At 33.7% G+C, this 18,210-nt stretch overlaps 1 protein-coding gene across 3 annotated transcripts in view; it reads right to left on the bottom strand.

Annotated features, from left to right (window-relative positions):
• ARFGEF1 (ADP ribosylation factor guanine nucleotide exchange factor 1) overlaps positions 1-18,210 on the bottom strand; it is a 127,108-nt gene that overhangs the window by 33,472 nt on the left and 75,426 nt on the right. For all 3 annotated transcript variants that reach the window (XM_037505671.2, XM_054692203.1, XM_054692204.1), the window contains 6 exons: positions 14,348-14,519; positions 13,460-13,611; positions 10,285-10,413; positions 9,312-9,470; positions 8,911-9,061; positions 4,007-4,097 (listed from right to left, as the gene is read on the bottom strand). In XM_037505671.2, the coding sequence (XP_037361568.1) occupies positions 4,007-4,097; positions 8,911-9,061; positions 9,312-9,470; positions 10,285-10,413; positions 13,460-13,611; positions 14,348-14,519 (854 nt within the window). The remainder of the gene's footprint in view (positions 1-4,006; positions 4,098-8,910; positions 9,062-9,311; positions 9,471-10,284; positions 10,414-13,459; positions 13,612-14,347; positions 14,520-18,210) is intronic.

Genomic DNA, 18,210 nt, shown 5'->3' with positions numbered 1-18,210 from the left:
GAAAATAACTGCATAATTATTTCAAAAAGAATACATTGGAATCAACCTAACCAGGGAGTTAAAAGACCTATACAACAAGCACTACGAGATGTTATATAAAGGAGATGAAAAGAAGGCCTGTGCTCATGGATGGGGAAATTCAATATAATCAAAATTACTACCTTGCCTAAAATGATATACAAATTTAGCACTCTCCCCATAAATATTCCAGCAATATTATTAAAAGAAACTGAACAAAAAATACTGACATTTATATGGAACCACAAAAGACTTCAAATTGCAAAAGCAACTTTAAGAAAAAAGGAGACAGAGGTATGTTATTTCATTCAAACTTTACTATAAGGCAGTAATATTAAAAACAACATGGTATTTGCAAAAAAATTAGATACATGAACCAATGGAACAAAATCGAAAACCCAGGAATAAATCCTGCATCTAGTCTATGATAAAGCCTACATTAAACCTATAAAGCAGTTATGACCGTAAAATGAGGAAGACAGTCTCTTTAATAAATAGTGCTAGAAAAACTGGAAATTCACACAATGAGGTTAGATTGCTCACTAAAGCTATACACAAAAATAAACTTCAAATAGATTAAATTTTAGATATAATATCTGCAATATACAGAAGGAAACACTGACAATACATTTCATGATATCAATGATAAAGATATTTTTTGTGACTCATGACAAGACAGTTAAACACAAAAGTAAACAACTGGAATTACCTCAAGTTATAAAGCTTCTATACAGTGAAATAAAATGCAATATGATTAAAAAGACATGCTATTGAATGGGAGAAAATATTTACATAATAATTAATTGATGATGGACTAATACCCAAGGTAGACATATATCTATATAATATATAGATATATAAAATGGGATTATAAAATATATCTATATTTTTATATATATTAAAAAACTCATATAATTCAACAAGTTAAAAAAAACAATAAGCAACAGATGTGAACAAACAATTCACCAAACAGTAATATCCAGAAGGCTAAAAAAAATATGAAACAATGTTCACCACTGCTTCTAGTAAGAGCAATGCAGATTAAAACTACAATGAGACACCATCTCATAACCATGAGAAGGCACACATTTAAGGACTCCCAACAAGTGTTAGAAAGGATACAGGGAAAAATGAACCCCATTACATTGTTGGTGAGAATACGAACTGGTGCAATCATTATGAAATGCAATCTGGATTTATCTTGACAAATTAAAAATGGAAAAAGTGTATGACTCAGCAATTCTACTCTTGGTCATATATCAAAGAATAGGCAACCATCAACTCAAAAACCCGTATGTTTCACAGTGTTCATAGCAGTATTATTTATAATAAGTTGGGCATGGAAACAGTCCAAATGTCCATCAATGGCATAGCCACACTGTGAAGTATGAGACAGCCATAAGAAAGAATGCTATGCAGCCATTTTCAACAAAATGAAAGAAGTCTGAGAAAATTATTGCAGCAAAATCAGAAGCAAAAAAACCAAATACTGGATGGACAATGATAGAACAGACAATTCAATAACATAAAACACTCAAAAACCAGTGGACATTAATACACATACTAAGGGCCCTAAGGACAAGAGGGACAGTGGTGGGGAAAAATCCGAATAAAAACTGGTCATTTACGGTGAATTGTCAATTTCTCAGATATAACGAAAAAAAGAAAAGAGTGGATATAATTGACAATTTTCACCCTTAAAACTTTTAATGAAATCATATTTTCCAATTGATTAAGAAACAAAGCTAAAAAAAATTAAGCAAAAAAAAATTATTTTTATTTTTCATGCTTAGTCCCTATACTTGTCCTAGCAGATTATACAAAGCAATAGGCTTAAGGATAGGAAAATGACTCTTTGCTGGGACAAGTACAGAACTTTACCAAAAACTGCTGGACAATATTGTCATCACTATCTTTACTACCAGGGTTATCTCACTGAGTGAAGTTATGGATGGGAGTGAAAATAGTACATATGAAAATAAACTCAAGACATTCCGAAAAGAAAAAAAGAACAAATCTAGTAAGAACGTGAAATTATACCACTTAAGAACATAATCTTACAATAAGTCAAAGATAGAACCTTAAAAGTCTTCACTCTGAGCCAAAATTTAATTTTGAGATGTTGTAAAAAACTGAATATTAGATTTACAATAGAAGTATCTGATTTTGATGAATTTGAGACAACAAAGTACTAATACAATTTGTGTTAAGACTCCTCTGAAACAGCATAAATTCTTAAAAGAGACATTTTTTTGTTGTTGTTCAAATGAGTGACTTGTCTCCCTGTAATAAAGAGTGGAAAACTGGATATACTGAGTGTGATAAAATAACATATTTTGAAAACAAATAATATATAAAATGTTGACTCTTGCCTGAGTAATTCTCATTGTGACAGTGAAGATGATTTTCTGAAAAGCAAGAAAATCATTTGGGAAAAAGGTACCCTGGTAGCAGAAGGGTTGACATCTCTTTGCTCTGAATTGTACATGCAAGCAGACAGGCAGAGACTTAAGAGAGGACACTTGGAGATATGCTCCCTGAGTAGACGTCCTGGCACCTCTCCTCAAAATTATCTATGAATGAAACGGTATAAAAATAATAAAGACAAACTTAGCCTGGTTGTGGGAATGAGCAAGTTATTTAATAGCTCTATGTCTCAGTTTCCTCACTTGCAAACTGAGGAGAATACTAATATTCATCTCATGGGCTACTCTTAGCGGATAAGATGAAGGAATATGAAAGTACTTCGAAAGGTGTCCAGCATATGGTTATATAGTAGACATGACACATAATCTTCAATTTCACAAGAAAAAGCAATTTCCTGCCCCTTAAGGAAAAAAAGGACAGTAGGTAGACATTAAGAATTCTTTTTTTTTTTTTTAAGATTTATTTATTTTATATAAGAACTGGGGTACAGGCCAGATGCACAGGAAGAGGATTCACCAGAGACAGAGAGGGGAAAAGAACAGAGTGACAAAATACACTGCTGAGGCGAGCAGCAGGTGAGACAGGAGAGGTCTGCCGTGCCATGTGGGACCCTCGCCGGCCGGTTGGCCGGGATCGAACCAGCACTGCAGAGGTTGCGGATAGCTTCAGAGCGCGGCGCTCAACTGCCTGCCCCACCAGGGGAGGCCAGACATTAAGAATTCTTTAGAAGAGGTTCCAGGGGGTTATTTCCAAGGTCAATAGCCAGTGAACACTTAGTTCTGCCTATAGTTAGAGCGAAATGGTTTATCTAAAACTAGTAAAATAATAGAACAGCATGAGTCTCTAAACACCAAGAAAAGATTGTGGTTTTTAGTATATTTTTGAGTTTTCATAAGTGGTCTTAAAAAAATTTTAACTTCAGTGTTGTAAAATGTTAAGTTTCAGTTATTTGGGCATTCACCTGGAAAAAGGTAATCTTCAAAAGAACATTAGCTATTATTCTACATACAGATAATTTAAAAAATCTGAAATATACAGAAAAATATACCATAGTATTAGTTTTCTTTTAACAAGCTAAAAAAAGTAATTATCTGATGATGTACATATACACAAATTTCAAAGTCTTTTTCAAAGAAACTTATTGAAGGAGAACTGCCAGAATTTCATTGTACCCGTTTTAACGCAGTCCTATATCATGGGCTCAGAGACAAATTATACTCCATTTTCAAGTAGGGATAATAATGGGAATTTTTTTTTAAAGGAAAAAAAAAATTTCGTGCTTTTTTTTCAAATCAAGGTTATAGTTTCCCTAATGCCCACTAATATTTACTGTAACTTAAATTTTCATTTATCACCTTCCAAATATTCTATGACCTAAAAAGCAAAATTATACATAATTCACCATCTAAACAAAACAAACAATATAATCTTATATTAAGGGAAGTTATTTTGGCAATATATTTTTTTTTTTGTTTTTACTATTGAGAAAATTGTATCTAAATACTACAGAATCAAAATAGAATAGTATTAATCTGAAAAGGGAATAAAATGATTTCCTTACCTATCTACAGCAACAACAACACTTTGAGAACTGGTTTCTCCAATGGATTCCTGAATACTTGCTATCTGCTTCCAGTCCACATTTCCTCCAACTACCACACATAAAAGAAAGTAATTTCAGTTTGAAAGCAATTCAGTGGAAGAATACACTTATAGTTTTTAAAACACATTTCTGAAATCAAGTATTTTCCTAATGAAAGAAATAAAGCTTTGGGTGAATGATTCTTTTGGCCTTGGTGATATTTACCAAAGCCAAATGTGCTTAGTGACATATACTAAATAATATACATACATGTTAAAAAGATACAAACTGTGCTTGCAAAGATCACACAAACTAGGGGCATTGAAAATTTAGATCATGAAATTAATGACATTAAGCATAATTTCACTTAGTGTTTAAGAAATAGGGCACTAACCCCAGTTCCAACAATAACTTCTTGGAATATGCCCAATTCCATATAACTAATCTCCCCTGTCATTTAGTGGGCCAGTTCTCTGTTTACAATGTTTACTGGAAATTATGTGTGTTCTAACAGTCTCTAATTTAAATGAATCGTTTTTCTTTTTCCCTAAAACTAGCTCCATATGTTGGATAACAAAATAGTAATTTCCCCAGTTTTCAAACTCTCAACCTTACAATGATCTTTGATCTTTCCTCTTCTCCATCAGTTACTTCATCTTTTTTTTTAACCTGTTTTTCATGTTATTTTTTATTACTACTCACTTTAGGCCCTAATAATTTTACACCCAAATTACTGAAAGTTTCCTGACTACTTTCTATGCCACTTATTTTCCCCCTCTTCAATCTGTTCCTTTTTCCCCTGCCAGACTAATCATCCTAAATCATCCCTATATTATCCACTTCATTTTTTTACTATTACTAAAAGGATGGAGGATTAAACTTTCCAGCCTCATGTGAAGGCAGTTCCCTTCAACATTCTAGCCAATGTATTTCTATTGAAATCATTCCTCACCTATCTACTTACCGAGACCCAATTCGAGTTCTCAATGAAGGAGATTGCTCTTCATTGTTCCCACTTTCCTCTGAACTGACCATTCCCATAAGAACTACTCAATCAGAATCTCTTCTATGTAGTTTCATATATATTACTAAGGGTGTGTTAATGTTGACTTTTAAACCAGATAAAAGGGTTGCCTAAGTTTGGGAACTAAGTCATATATGTGGTTTTTTTTTTTGTATTTTCCTACCTTACTCAATATTAAGTGTAAAGCACATGCTCAACAAATTGAGACAATAAGTGCCCTTATAAATGCAAACGTAGGTGATGTAATTTAAACCAGCTGAACTCAAATTCTATTCCAGAACTGAACAATGTGAAAAAGATGTGATCCCTGTTCTCACAGTTAATAATTATTTACTAGGTAAATAATATTTAGCAGTTAGTAATTTACATAATTACAACCAACTTTAATACAATGTAATGATTATATAATGATGGAAATGAACTAATTACACATGATACAATTTTTCTTAATTAGAAATAATTCTGATAGGGAAAAAGAAAAAGGAGAATGGGGGCATCAGCTCATGAAGAGTCCTCACATGCTGAAATGTTATTTCAAGGCAAATGTAGAAAGATGATCATGTGGGAAAGGACACAAAGGAAAAAGCAATTCAGTAGAAAACAAGCATACATAAACAATGGAAGCATGCAAGTGCATGTCATGTTTTAACAGACTTGAGTGTGGCCATAATGGAAGATGGGCGGGAACACAAAGGAGAGAAAACAGTAGAAGGAGCTGTAGCTTGAAAAGACTGACTATATAGAATGTAAAGAAACTTAACTGTTACACTTTGTGGGCTACCTTTGAAAACATGTAACCACTAGATCTTTTACAAGACTTGGTAATAACTGGAGAACATATAATAAGAAGGGATATTAAGAGTCAGAGAGGATGAAAGACTGAAATAAATGACAGAGAATTTGGGGTGGCAGGGAAATAGTGTCAAATAGCACCTGAACCATGTTACAGTAATTTAATGAAGAAAAGCCTATGCGAAAGAATAAATGCTGATCACCATATAATTCCTTTTTTGTATCAACTTAAATGTCCTTCTATGGCACTTTCTATACCTTTTATATACAAACAATTTGTAATCACTAATACCATATTTAGCGAAGTCAAAAAATATATAAAATGTTGAGCAATCCAAAGAACCTATTTCACAAAACAAAGATGAGGTGTTGTGAATATTTACATAACATTCATGTGATCAACCTACTGAATTTTTGCGTTTGCAATTGTATGGGGGAATATAAAAATAAAATTTAATATTAAAAAAAAAAATAAATGTTAGAACTTGAACATGAAGTTCCTAACTAGTAGAAAAACAAAAAAAAAAAAAAAAAAGAAAGAAAGCACGGTCAATCGAATAATGCACTAAATGGCCAAATATAAGGGGGGAAAGAACATGTAAAAGTGGAGCAATAAAAATTTAAAAATTAAAAAAAAAAAAATTTTAATATATACCTTAAAAGTATGTGCATGTAACTCAAATTCAGTAACCATATACTATGTATTCTCAATAACATTTTATGTTTCCAAAAAGTGAAAGTACAGATTATATATATCAATCAGAAAGAGTTAAATATTTATACTCAATCCTGTTAACTTGGTTACATGGACTACTCACTGTATGGATACATTTAATATCCACTGTATGGATACAGTAATGAAATTACTTTAATTTAAAACCCAAACAGAGAGACTAAACTACCACATCCTCTTCTAGTTTGAATTTTGACTGCAGCACTGTGCTCAAGAACATGTCTTTTGTCACTGAGTGAGCTAGAGGGCATGCATGGGTAAGGATAGACATCTACCACATTGGGCCAGCTGATAACCAGAGATGTCAGAAGGGAAGGCTCCTGCCAGTAGGGACTAAATCAACAGACTGGCTTCTGATCAATCAGGAGTGAATAAAGAATGGAGCAAGCCAAAAAGAGAGGTTAGATGACATAGGAATAAGTCTAAATAAAGATTGAAAGTGACGTAGAAGAATATGGCTGGCCACCTGAAGTGGCTTAGAAACATGAATTTTATATTTCTGGATGTAAAATGTGTGTATTTTAATGTAAATCCCCTTTTCCTGAGGGAGAAGATCATCTCATATCTTTGCAAACTAAGTAGCAAAGACACTACTTAGCACAGTGATCAAATTAATTTTAAATCACATTCAAGTACAGTAGTAAACATTGTCACCAAGTATTAACATTTCTCCTTTGATTACAAATTTTATTTTCTTTTTGAAGTACCACAGGTTTACAACACTGTATATGATTTAGGGGATTAGGTTCCCAGCTCCTCAGATGTATGTTACCACACCCACCCACCAAAGCACCCAAAGTGCTTTAACCTAGGCCATTAGGTACCCTGCCCTCCACCTTTGTTCCCATCCCCAACTTCATTCCCCCTCCAGCAGGCTCAATTCTGCTGACAATTTTTGAAAGATAAGAAATGCCATTTGTGTTTTATTTTCATTATAAACTACTTCTATTACTTGTCAAAAGTGAGCTCTGGCAATTTGTACCCGATACTATTTTTGCTTTCCTATACTCCCTAGATCTTTATTTAAAAAGAAAAGAAAGGTAATTGAATCAATCAATGTACATTCATTTCACTTGCCAATAAACCTATTTCATCTGTATCTCATTCTGTACCTTTTGGGGTAATTATAGCTCTAACTTTCTCAGTCAAACTTTCACATTATATAAGTTGCCATGCAGGTGCTCAGGTAGTTATAAATCCTATAACTGGGTCACCATGTTACTAGGTCTATACCTGTACTTCCCAGACCACAGCATCTAAGATACAACTGAGGAACAGACTATGCAGCTGGCTGCCATGGTTGATTTACCATTGGTAACTATTAATAATTGTCTCCAGTTCAACTTGCAGGCACAACATGGTCTTGATCTTATTTTCTTTGCTATGCATCATTTTACAAGCCTGAAATTCTTTTTTGGAGAACTTCCTAAAAATTTTTACTGCAGGCAACATCTGAGATGTCACAAAAAGATTAAAAAAAAGTTACAGTACAGAGTCTTAAAAGGTAAATATTCCTAGCTTTTAGGTTTATTACTTCCTGTCTTCTGAAATCATGTCTCTAGATTTTTTGGCTGGAAGTGGGATGGGTAGGACAAACAGAAACTAGTTCAGAAACTATTATCATACCACCCACTGTACTAAATCCATTTAGATATATATTCTTATTTACTGTCTAAACTCTTTGTAAACAGATACTATCATTAGTTTGCAAAAGAGGAAACTGAGGCTCAAGAATTAAAAGTAAATTGCACAGTAAGGAAGAAATACAAAATTCAAACTGAGAAGTACAGTATTTTAAACTTTGCTTCTTCCCTGGTGGAATCCTTATCATTTATGACTAAAAATGTATTTATTGTCTTTGATTTTTCTGTATTCATTTTTGTTAATATTTCCCATTTATCTACTGGGTTAAATATAGAAGTTCCTGGCCATAGTAAGCCTATGGGGAATGCCACAGGAAAATTTCCATATTGGCAGAAGGGTCTGGTTAGGCCTGAACAGTGCCTTAAAAAATTCTAATGTGAATAATTTCTCCAGTTGACCAACTATTTACTGTCTTATACAAGTCTTCACTCGTTTAGGTTACCTGCTTAGTTTTAAAAGCAAGTAATTTAAAACTACATACTTCTGCCACCCCCAACCAGGAGATTAAGTTTATTTAATATTGCAAAAAACCATCAGTTTCCTAGTCAGCCATCTTGCCTTTTTCTCATAAGGTTAGTCAAAGGGCATTTTATTGTAATTCTCTAAACAAAATTCAATGCTACAATAAATCATTACATTGAGCAAATTAATTACAATTTTTCATTCTGTATAAAAAATGAAAATTCTCACCTAGCCCCAGACCTACAAATTCATCAGGAGCCTGATCCTTTGTTCCTGTAAGAGATCCTTCTCTGCCTCGTACTGTGCCAGAAATGTATCGAGGTTTCACTCCAGTTCCTATAAGTTGTGCAAGCTCCAACTGACTAATGCACTTCAGAATCTTAATTACAAAAAGGAAAAAAAAAAATTAGATATCACATTAGAGGTGTTTGTAAAAAATATTTAGCCAGCCAAAATTTAAACACAAGCTGCAATATAAATCATTATAAAATGCCAAATGTATTGTGAATGTACTAAATTAATTTTGTCACCAAACCCATAAACATGTCAGTGATAAACTATTCAGCATTAGTTCCTTTTGTAAACCAAAGCTTCAACTGCAAAGTTGAAAATAAAGAAAGTGCTTATACCTCATGCCATGAATTTCCTAAATAATTTCCATCTGTATGAGCCACTGTGATAAGTGTTTTTATTGTGTCAATGTTCTTCTGTTTCATTTCAGTAATACCAGAACTCACTGTAAGTAAGGTAAATCTTGCTAGTGCCTGGACATATGCATCTCTTTCCAGCTATTAAAAAAAAAGAGAGGAAAACATACTCACATGGTTAAAAGTTCAACAGAATGATCTCTAATTCCCTACTGATAAGCTATTCACTTAAATCCAAAGGTGACAGAGATATCAAATCAAGATGAGATTTTAGTAGTTACAAATGAATTCATGTAGTAATAAAACATTCATTTAGTATTTATGTTTTCAAGTACTGTGTGGACTAGCACAGACCTTATTTATAAATTCACTTACTTTTTTCTCTACAGCTAAACTATACTAGTTGTGGCTATTAACATTATAATTAAATGTGAAATGAGATTTTAAAAAGATAGTAAAGCTTGTTTGCTGAAATTCATGATCAGGCAAAGCATACAAATTCCAGAAAGGACTCTTCATGAAAATTAAGTACTAGACACTTGGTACTCTTAAAAGTAACTTAAGTTTAGGTAGTGTTACAAGGTTGTATATATAGAGATACATAAAATGTTAAAAAATAGGATTCAACAAATATGAACATGCAACATTTTTAAAGAAGATAATCAAATTAACATACAGGTATTCAAAGAAACTGGAAATCTTATAGATAATTAGTATTTTATAGAGAAAAAAAATCTAAAAACCAAAATTATTGTAACTTTTAGATATACCAGTACAGAACTACCCCTTTTTTTTGGAACTTCTCAGAAACTTAGACAATGAGATTCATATAAAGTCCATCATAAACTTGAAATTAGTTTTTAACAAGTCAGACATAAAACACAATTCAAACAACAGTAATTTCTAAGTCATTTATGTTTTGGAGACTGACTGCAAAGACAAAATTCTTTTTTACCTGAATGCTGAAAATGCATGCAATTCTGATTGCACATCTTATACCTTCCAGGCAAAGAGAGGCTACTTCGGTATCATCACAATCTTGTAGACCAACACTGAATGCTGCCAGAAAAGGTGTCCAAGCCAACTAGAAAAATTGAAAATTTAAAATATATCAAGGGCACCAAGTGATAACTAAACTTTGGGGTAACACAACAGTATATTTTTCAAAGCTTTCAGATAATAAATGATTTGATGAAATTCTTAAAACAACAACGAGGTTCTTGACATAGTTACTTGGAAAGCTTTCTGAGACAAAGGAAGAAAACTATATAATGTGTCCTGGTCTTTAACGAGAAAGCAAAAATAAAAAATTCAGTGATGACACTAGGTCTATTTGAAGCACAACAACTTATAGCTATTCATGTCAATAAAAAAAGGAAAAAGTCTATATTCATAATTAGTTTTACCCCTGTCTTTAAAACTCATTTCTCTGTCAGCTTTGTCTTTTGCAAAATTTCCATGGAAATCCTTTTAGTCATTTTCCTACACTTTTAACAAATGACATAATTCTCTAATCCTACTCCCTAGACATGAGTTATCTTTATTTTTTTTTTATAGTCAGGGTATTTTACACTGAGATATAAGTGATCTCTCTGGTTCCCAGTGGGACAACACTTTAAAAACATAATTCAATAAAAACTCTTACTTACAGACTACGAAACACAACAAACACTACATCTTACTATCAGAACTGAAGTTGTAACATGAAACAAAAAAGTCATCTTTTGACCACTGACAATCCTATTATCAAAACGTGTACAACTTTGAAATGTCTGATGCAAGTGTATTCATTTTTAGTAAGATATTAGGCAAAACCAAAATGAAATAGACAAGAAATAACAAGTGCTGGCAAAAAGGTGGCAGGAATATAAATTGATGCTGTCACTATGGAAAAGTGATGGTGTCACAACTAATAAAAAATAGAATGACCATATAATCTGGCCAATACCACTTCTGGGCATTTATCTAAAGAAAATGGAAACATTAATTTAAAAAGATATATGAACCCCCCATGTTCATTTACAATAGCAAAGATAGGAAAACAACGTAAGTGTCCACTGATGGATAAATGAATAAAGAATATATGGTGGGTGTGTGTGTATACAACATACATATAATGGAATATTATTCACTCATAAAAGTATGAAGTCTTGCCACTTGCGACAACTTTGATGGAACTTGAGGGTACTGTACTAAGGGAAATAAATCAGGCAGAAAAATAGACAATGTGACCTCACTTACATATCAACCCTTAAAATTAAAAAACACAAGCTCACAGACTGGTGGTTGCCAGAGGCAGGGGGTAGGGTGGGCAAGTGGTGACTTGTAAGTTATGAGAATGTAATATACAGCATGCATTACAGATAATAATGTATTGCATTTTTGAAATTTCCCAAGAATAAATCTTAAAAGTTTTAATTATTGGGGGAAAAAAAATGGGGGCCTCCTGGTGGCGCAAGGGGTTAAGCACTGCACTATGAAGCAATCCGCAGCCTCTGCAGTGCAAGTTCAATTCCCAGTCGGACAGAAAGCAACCCACATGGTGCAGCAGACCTCTCCTGACTTGCCCGCTATTCCCCTCAGCAGTGCACTTCAGTCAATTTGCCTGTTCTGCTCCCTACTCTGTCTCCAGTGAATCCCCTTACCCCTGCACATCTCTGGTCTGTACCTCAGCTCTTCTATGCATAAATAATCTTTAAAAAAAAATTGTAGTTATATATAGTGATGGCTGTTAACTAGGTTTATTGTGGTGATCATTTTACAATGTATACAAATATTAAATCATCGTTGCTCACCTGAAAGTATTATAATATTCTATGCCAATTATATATTAGTTAAAAAAGTTTTTAATTCATTATGAAGCAAAACTATATTATCCATGCCCTCACTGGGGTAAAGACACAACCTATGAAGCTGTCTGCATCCACTGCAGCATGAGTTCCATCCCTGGCCAGCCAGGGAGCTCCCACATGGCGCAGCAGACCTCTCCTGACTCGCCTGCTGCTCCCCTCAGCAGTGCATTTCAGTCAATCTGCCTGCTATGTTCCCTGCTCTGTATCTGGGGAACAATAATTAAGGACATTCTATAAACTGAAAGAATGCCAATATGTGGCCTTCCTGGTGGTGCAAGGGGTTAAGCACTGCACTATGAAGCGATCCAAAGCCTCCGCAGCATGAATTCAATCCCCAACCGGCCAGGGAGCAACCCACATGGCATAGAAGACCTCTCCTGTCTCGCCCGCTGCTCCCCTCAGCAGTGTATTTCAGTCAGTCTGTCTGTTCTGCTCCCCACGCTGTCTCTGGTGGATCCTCTGACCTCCCGCATCTCTGGCCTGTACCCCAGCTCTTGTATACATAAATAAATGAATCTTAAAAAAAAAAAAAAAAAAAAGAATGCCAATATGACTGCTGTACAGTAATGGGCAGAAGAAATCTAGCAATGATGTTGAAGAGGCAGGAGGAGCCAGATGACACAAGGTCTTTTGCTCACTGAAAGAGAGCAAAAGGCTCAGATCACTCTGATGTTTTAGGTACCTCCAAAGAATGCATTTAAAGAAAACCAGGCCAAGGATTAGTGATCACTCTTCAAAATCTTTCTACTCTAAAGGTCAAATATAGATTTTTTTAAAACACCTTTTGAAATCTATGACAAATAAGGATGAAAACATCATTTGGTATAAAAGGAAATCTATTCTGTAAAAATATATATACTTTTTAATTTTACAATGAAAATCAATTTTTTAAAAAATAAGTTTTTATTGAGTTAACACTGCACTAGATTATATAAGTTTCAGGTGTGAATCATAAATTAACATGTGTACATACTACAGTAAGTTAATTACCAAAAGTCCTATTCTATCCTTTACCATACTTTTACTCCTTTTATCCCTCCCTTTCCTTTTTGGTTATCACTAATTTTATCGAATAGTCTAAAAAGTTTTTATTTAGTTCTTTTATTTTAGTTCCTTTCTCATCCTCTTTAACAAAAAATTTTATTTGTTATGTCATAAATAACACGGCTTTTGCTTCCATGTCTACATAATTTTGCTGTCACTGTATTTCCTTAAAACATACTGAAAAAATTTACATGCAAATATATACTGCAACCAAAAGTTATTAATGACTCCTACCTTAAACATGGGTCTCACGTGTTCCAAATGTGTTGCACTTGTAAAAGGTGCCTGAACATGGCTCACGGCTTCCATGAGTGCCTTAGCTGTCTTGGCCATCTGTTCCATTTCTAAATTATACAGAAGTCTTCTTTGTTTTTCACTGGCTACATCTGAAACAACAAATACTATTAGGATTTAAAATAATACAAAGCACTTTTAAATGCTGTTTTGATATCTTACAAAAAAATAAGCACCACCAATACTAACTAAAAATAATCTTAAGTGCAAAAAAAGGTCACATAATGCAGAATTCTACTTATATGAAATATCCAGAGTAGGTAAATCCATACAAATAGAAAGCAGATTGGTGGCTGCAAGAAGTTTAGGGGCATGGAGAGGAGAAGATAGAGAAGTAGGCAAGGGATGGGTGAAGGACAAAGGGAAGGCATATGTAGTAAATATGATACAGGGTTTTATTTTGGGGTGATGAAAATATCTTGGAACTAGATAGTGAAGTGCTTGCATAATGCTGAATATAGTAAATGCCATGGTTCACTTTAAAATGGCTACTTTTATATGAATTTCACCTCAAAAATGAAAAATAAAAATCCTCAACTAGGAGTTGGGGATAAATGAAAAACCTATGAAAAGAGAAGCATTTTTACCATTCTGTCACAATGAAAACATTAGGGAAACAACTCAGTTATGGGGTAGTTAAGATAAATTAATGGGCAATGGCATCCTTGTGTGAAACATGCCTGAACAAAAAATACAAACAGATCATCAAGTACATAATAACTATCATTAGAATAAATAATGATTTATTCCAAAAGAAATGAGAATTTCTTTTAAGAACCTATGGTTTTTCTCCTAAAGAATCAGGATTCAATTAATCTATATACTTACTTTGTTTACTTGATTTTGTAGGGATTGTTAGTTCTTTTGTTTCTTTCATTGATATCTTTTTTCCAGCTATTTCATTATAAATGGCTGATAGATACTCTTCAGGGAGATCTTTACTATCATTGATACCTCTGTTCATCTTAATGTATTGTTCCTTTGTCATTTTATTTTTAACCTAGAAATAAAAAATGGCTCTAATTATGAAAATTTAACATAAAACACTTGTTGCACAAATTTATCTTACTCTGATGTGCATGAGCAATTTATAACAAGAAAATAGGCATACTAATGATTTTTTAAATCTAATAAAATCTTACTGATTTACCACTGGCATACAATACTATATAAATTAAGGGGGCAAATCTTTACCTCTATATGTGTATAAATCTCACCTCATCAACCACAAAAGTTCTAGTGCCCTTCCCACTACCAGGTTGCCACCTACTACCCATGCCTCCCAGTCCCTTCCTTTATGAGCCCATACCTCTGCTAACCACTACATATTTCACAGAATCTAAGTTATTTTTGCCAACATTTGTTAGTTTGTTTGCTTTGACTATTTATAGTCCATATGTGAGAGAAACCATCCAATAATTATCTTACACTTTATGATTTACAGAACTATTTATTTTTGTCAAAGGTTTAAGCATTCCAGCCAAGTTTTTAAAAAGGAACAATTATTAGAAACAAAAAGATTTAAATCATCTTAGTTCAGAAGAACATTAACATATCCTAAATGATTTAATAGTTGTTTTTTTATGAATTCTTGAATGCAAGAATAACAGTAACTGATATTTATTTAAAACCATGTAATAACATCTCTACTGACTCATCAAGGCAGCTGAATTTAGGAAACCTGGGTGATAGCCTTTCAATGCTTTGTTCGGCTTAAGAGTACCCTGAACAGGAATTTCTTACTGTATATCTTGTGAGTCTGTGGAGTACAGTTTTGTATTCTGTAAGATGGCAGTCCTGTTATCAAATTTAGGAACTCACAGAGCTGAAATGTTTATATTTTATATTTCCCTAAACCCAGATGGCCAAAACCCAAAAGTACTATGATGTCTCTGAGAATACATTTATTTAATTAAATATAGTCATACCACCTTCCATAAAGAATTTGAGAACTCTAAAGAGAAGATCCTGTAAATTTACAATCAAGTACATAGAATAATAACCAAGTATTCAGAAGTTTATAAAAAAAAAAAACTACAAAGAAACCAGAATTCCCAGCGGATATAACTGGGATACTTACTTAGTTCAGATTACTATGCAAACAGATCATTCTAGAATGTGAGAAAAGGTAGAAGGAATGCTTTTTCTAAATGTAAAATTTAAAATGTAAATGTAAAATTTTATTACCATAAAAGTTTCCAAATGTAATTTATTATTATTCAAAGGAATGAAGCACTATCATGCTACAACCTTAAATACAACCTCAAAAACTCAGCTTGAGTCACAGCACTAAAAAATATACAAAAAAATGGAAACTATTTCACTTGAAAGTTCTGATGAATGTTAAAAAATATTGACCAAAATAATAAGCAACACAAGTTCTGTCCATTAAGAGGCTAAAAGAAAAAACACCTAGAAATTTTTGCATGGCCATATGGCAGAGAAATTTTAGCATCATGCCATCAGATACAGAGAGAAGTCTTCATAGAAAATCTGAAGTAGCAGTAAAGTATGTTTGCAGACCTTGGTTGGAGGGTTGGGGTGAAAGCTGCCAGGAAGTGGGAGTAGGGAATACATTAATCTCAGGTACCCAAAATAAAAATACACTGCTAGACCACTTCTGCCATAGTGAGATTCTAGAAGTAAAGCATTACCCTACTTTTCTTCTCCTCATTATCTTTCTTTTTTTTTTTTAAAGATTTATTTATTTTTTTATACAAGCACTGGGTACAGTCAGAAGCGCAGGAGGGTGAGAGAATTCACCAGAGCCAGAGCAGGGAGCAGAACAGGCAGACTGACGAAATACACTGCTGAGGGGAGCAGCGGGCGGCAGGAGAAGTCTGCGTGCAATGTGGGACCCTCGCTCGGCAGCTGGGGATCGAACCGGCGCTGCAGAGGCTGCAGGCAGCTTCGCAGCCCAGTGCTCAACCATTGTGCCACCAGGGGAGGCCCGCCTCATTATCTTTTATGGACATCCATTGTCTTTAATGGACTGTATATGGAGATATAAAATATAAACATTTCAGCTGTAAGTTCCTAACTTAATTTAGGCTTTTAAAAAAAGCCTAGTTTTAATGCTTAAACCTTTTAAAGCCAATTGTTACTACTGATGAGGATAATGCACATTAAGAAAAAAATGTATTCTATCCCTAGAGGAGGGGTCAAAACAGAAGGAAGAGCATAAGAGACTGTGGTGAGGGATCACAGGGACACTGGTCATAGGAGAACTACAGGGACTTCACCTGAGGGGAGAAATCAAATACTGTCCCAAAATTAATAATGATGTAAGAAAAATAATTTTTTTTTAAAAGTAATATATTCTAAATAAACCTCAAATTAAAATAATTCACTGACACACTCTATATAAAAGTCAGTCTATAGTATTCTAGGTGAGAAAGGCAGACGAATGACTTATTAAATTTCACTATTACTTAACTTTGAAAACAACTAAGGATAAAAAGAGCTAATTTTAAGAGAATTCTTTTTAAAGTTACAGGTATTGTTTAAAGCTTATGTCATTTGTAACAGTTCGTATTGTCCTGAACCATGAATCATATGGGGATAAAATTATGGGTTTAATTTTCTAACAGGCCACTTCCCCTTCACAGGAACTCATAAGCTGTTCTACTTTTACAGGCTGCATATAAGCACAGCATGCAAGCAGCAGTTTGACCAGTAACAGTATGACTAAAAGCAGTAACCATTGCTAGGATTGACTCCAAGCACATGTTCTACAGACAAGAATTAGTACAATGAAAACAGAACACTTCTCAAAACAAAGTTCCCTAACTAGAATGTGTTTGGAAACTTGTTACAACCTGGGTACTATGAAAGGACATTTAAAGAAAAAAAACTTCAATATTTCTTCAAAATAACTTGGATGAGAATTTCCATATATATGAAGAAATATGACACAGATATAACACTGACAATTTATAAAACCAAAATCTTTCAGCCTTGAAATTGGGTTGCTTATACTATACACTGCATTAGTATCTCAAAGGTAAATATTAAATAATTAAAATCATGAGTGATTTTAAAAAGCTGTCTATGTAAAATCAAGTAAATTCTTTGTAAATATGAAGCTGATGAATTCTGGTGTTTGGTATATACTTTTCATATCAACCCTGCCCTTAGTATTTCAATATACACAGAAAGAAATCCCTATATTGCAAAGTTTAATCCCAAACTTTAAATAAATTTTAATCTTTTTCAATATATCCCAGATCAGTAATAAGGACTTAGTTTATTTCACATTCTTTTTTTTAAATTTTTTTATTTTTTTATTTCACATTCTAAGAATATAGTTAGTTGTTTATCCCTAATATGTACTAAGAAATTCCTACAAGTAGTTTATTTTTTTTTTAAGATTTTTAATTTATTCATGCATACAAGAACCCGGGTACAGGCCAGATGAACCAGAGGGTGAGAGGATTCACCAGAGACAGAGCAGGGAGCAAAACAGGCAGACCGATGAAATACACTGCTGAGGGGAGCAAGCGGGCGAGACAGGAGAGGTCTGCTGCGACGGCCGGCTGTGATCTAACCCGCGCTGCAGAGGCTCGGACAGCTTCCCAGCACTGCGCTCAACTGCCTGCGCCACCACGGGCGGCCCACAAATAGTTTAACTTATAAAGATAATTTTCCACCAAGGATTCCTTCCTAGCATGTTTTTGGCTACAAAGCATAAA

The sequence above is a fragment of the Talpa occidentalis genome, unplaced genomic scaffold (assembly GCF_014898055.3).
Source record: "Talpa occidentalis isolate TD23 unplaced genomic scaffold, MPIMG_talOcc4v2.1, whole genome shotgun sequence".
Taxonomy (NCBI): domain Eukaryota; kingdom Metazoa; phylum Chordata; class Mammalia; order Eulipotyphla; family Talpidae; genus Talpa; species Talpa occidentalis.
The sequence above is the reverse complement of the archived record's forward strand: the minus strand, read 5'-3'. Positions and strand labels throughout refer to the sequence as shown.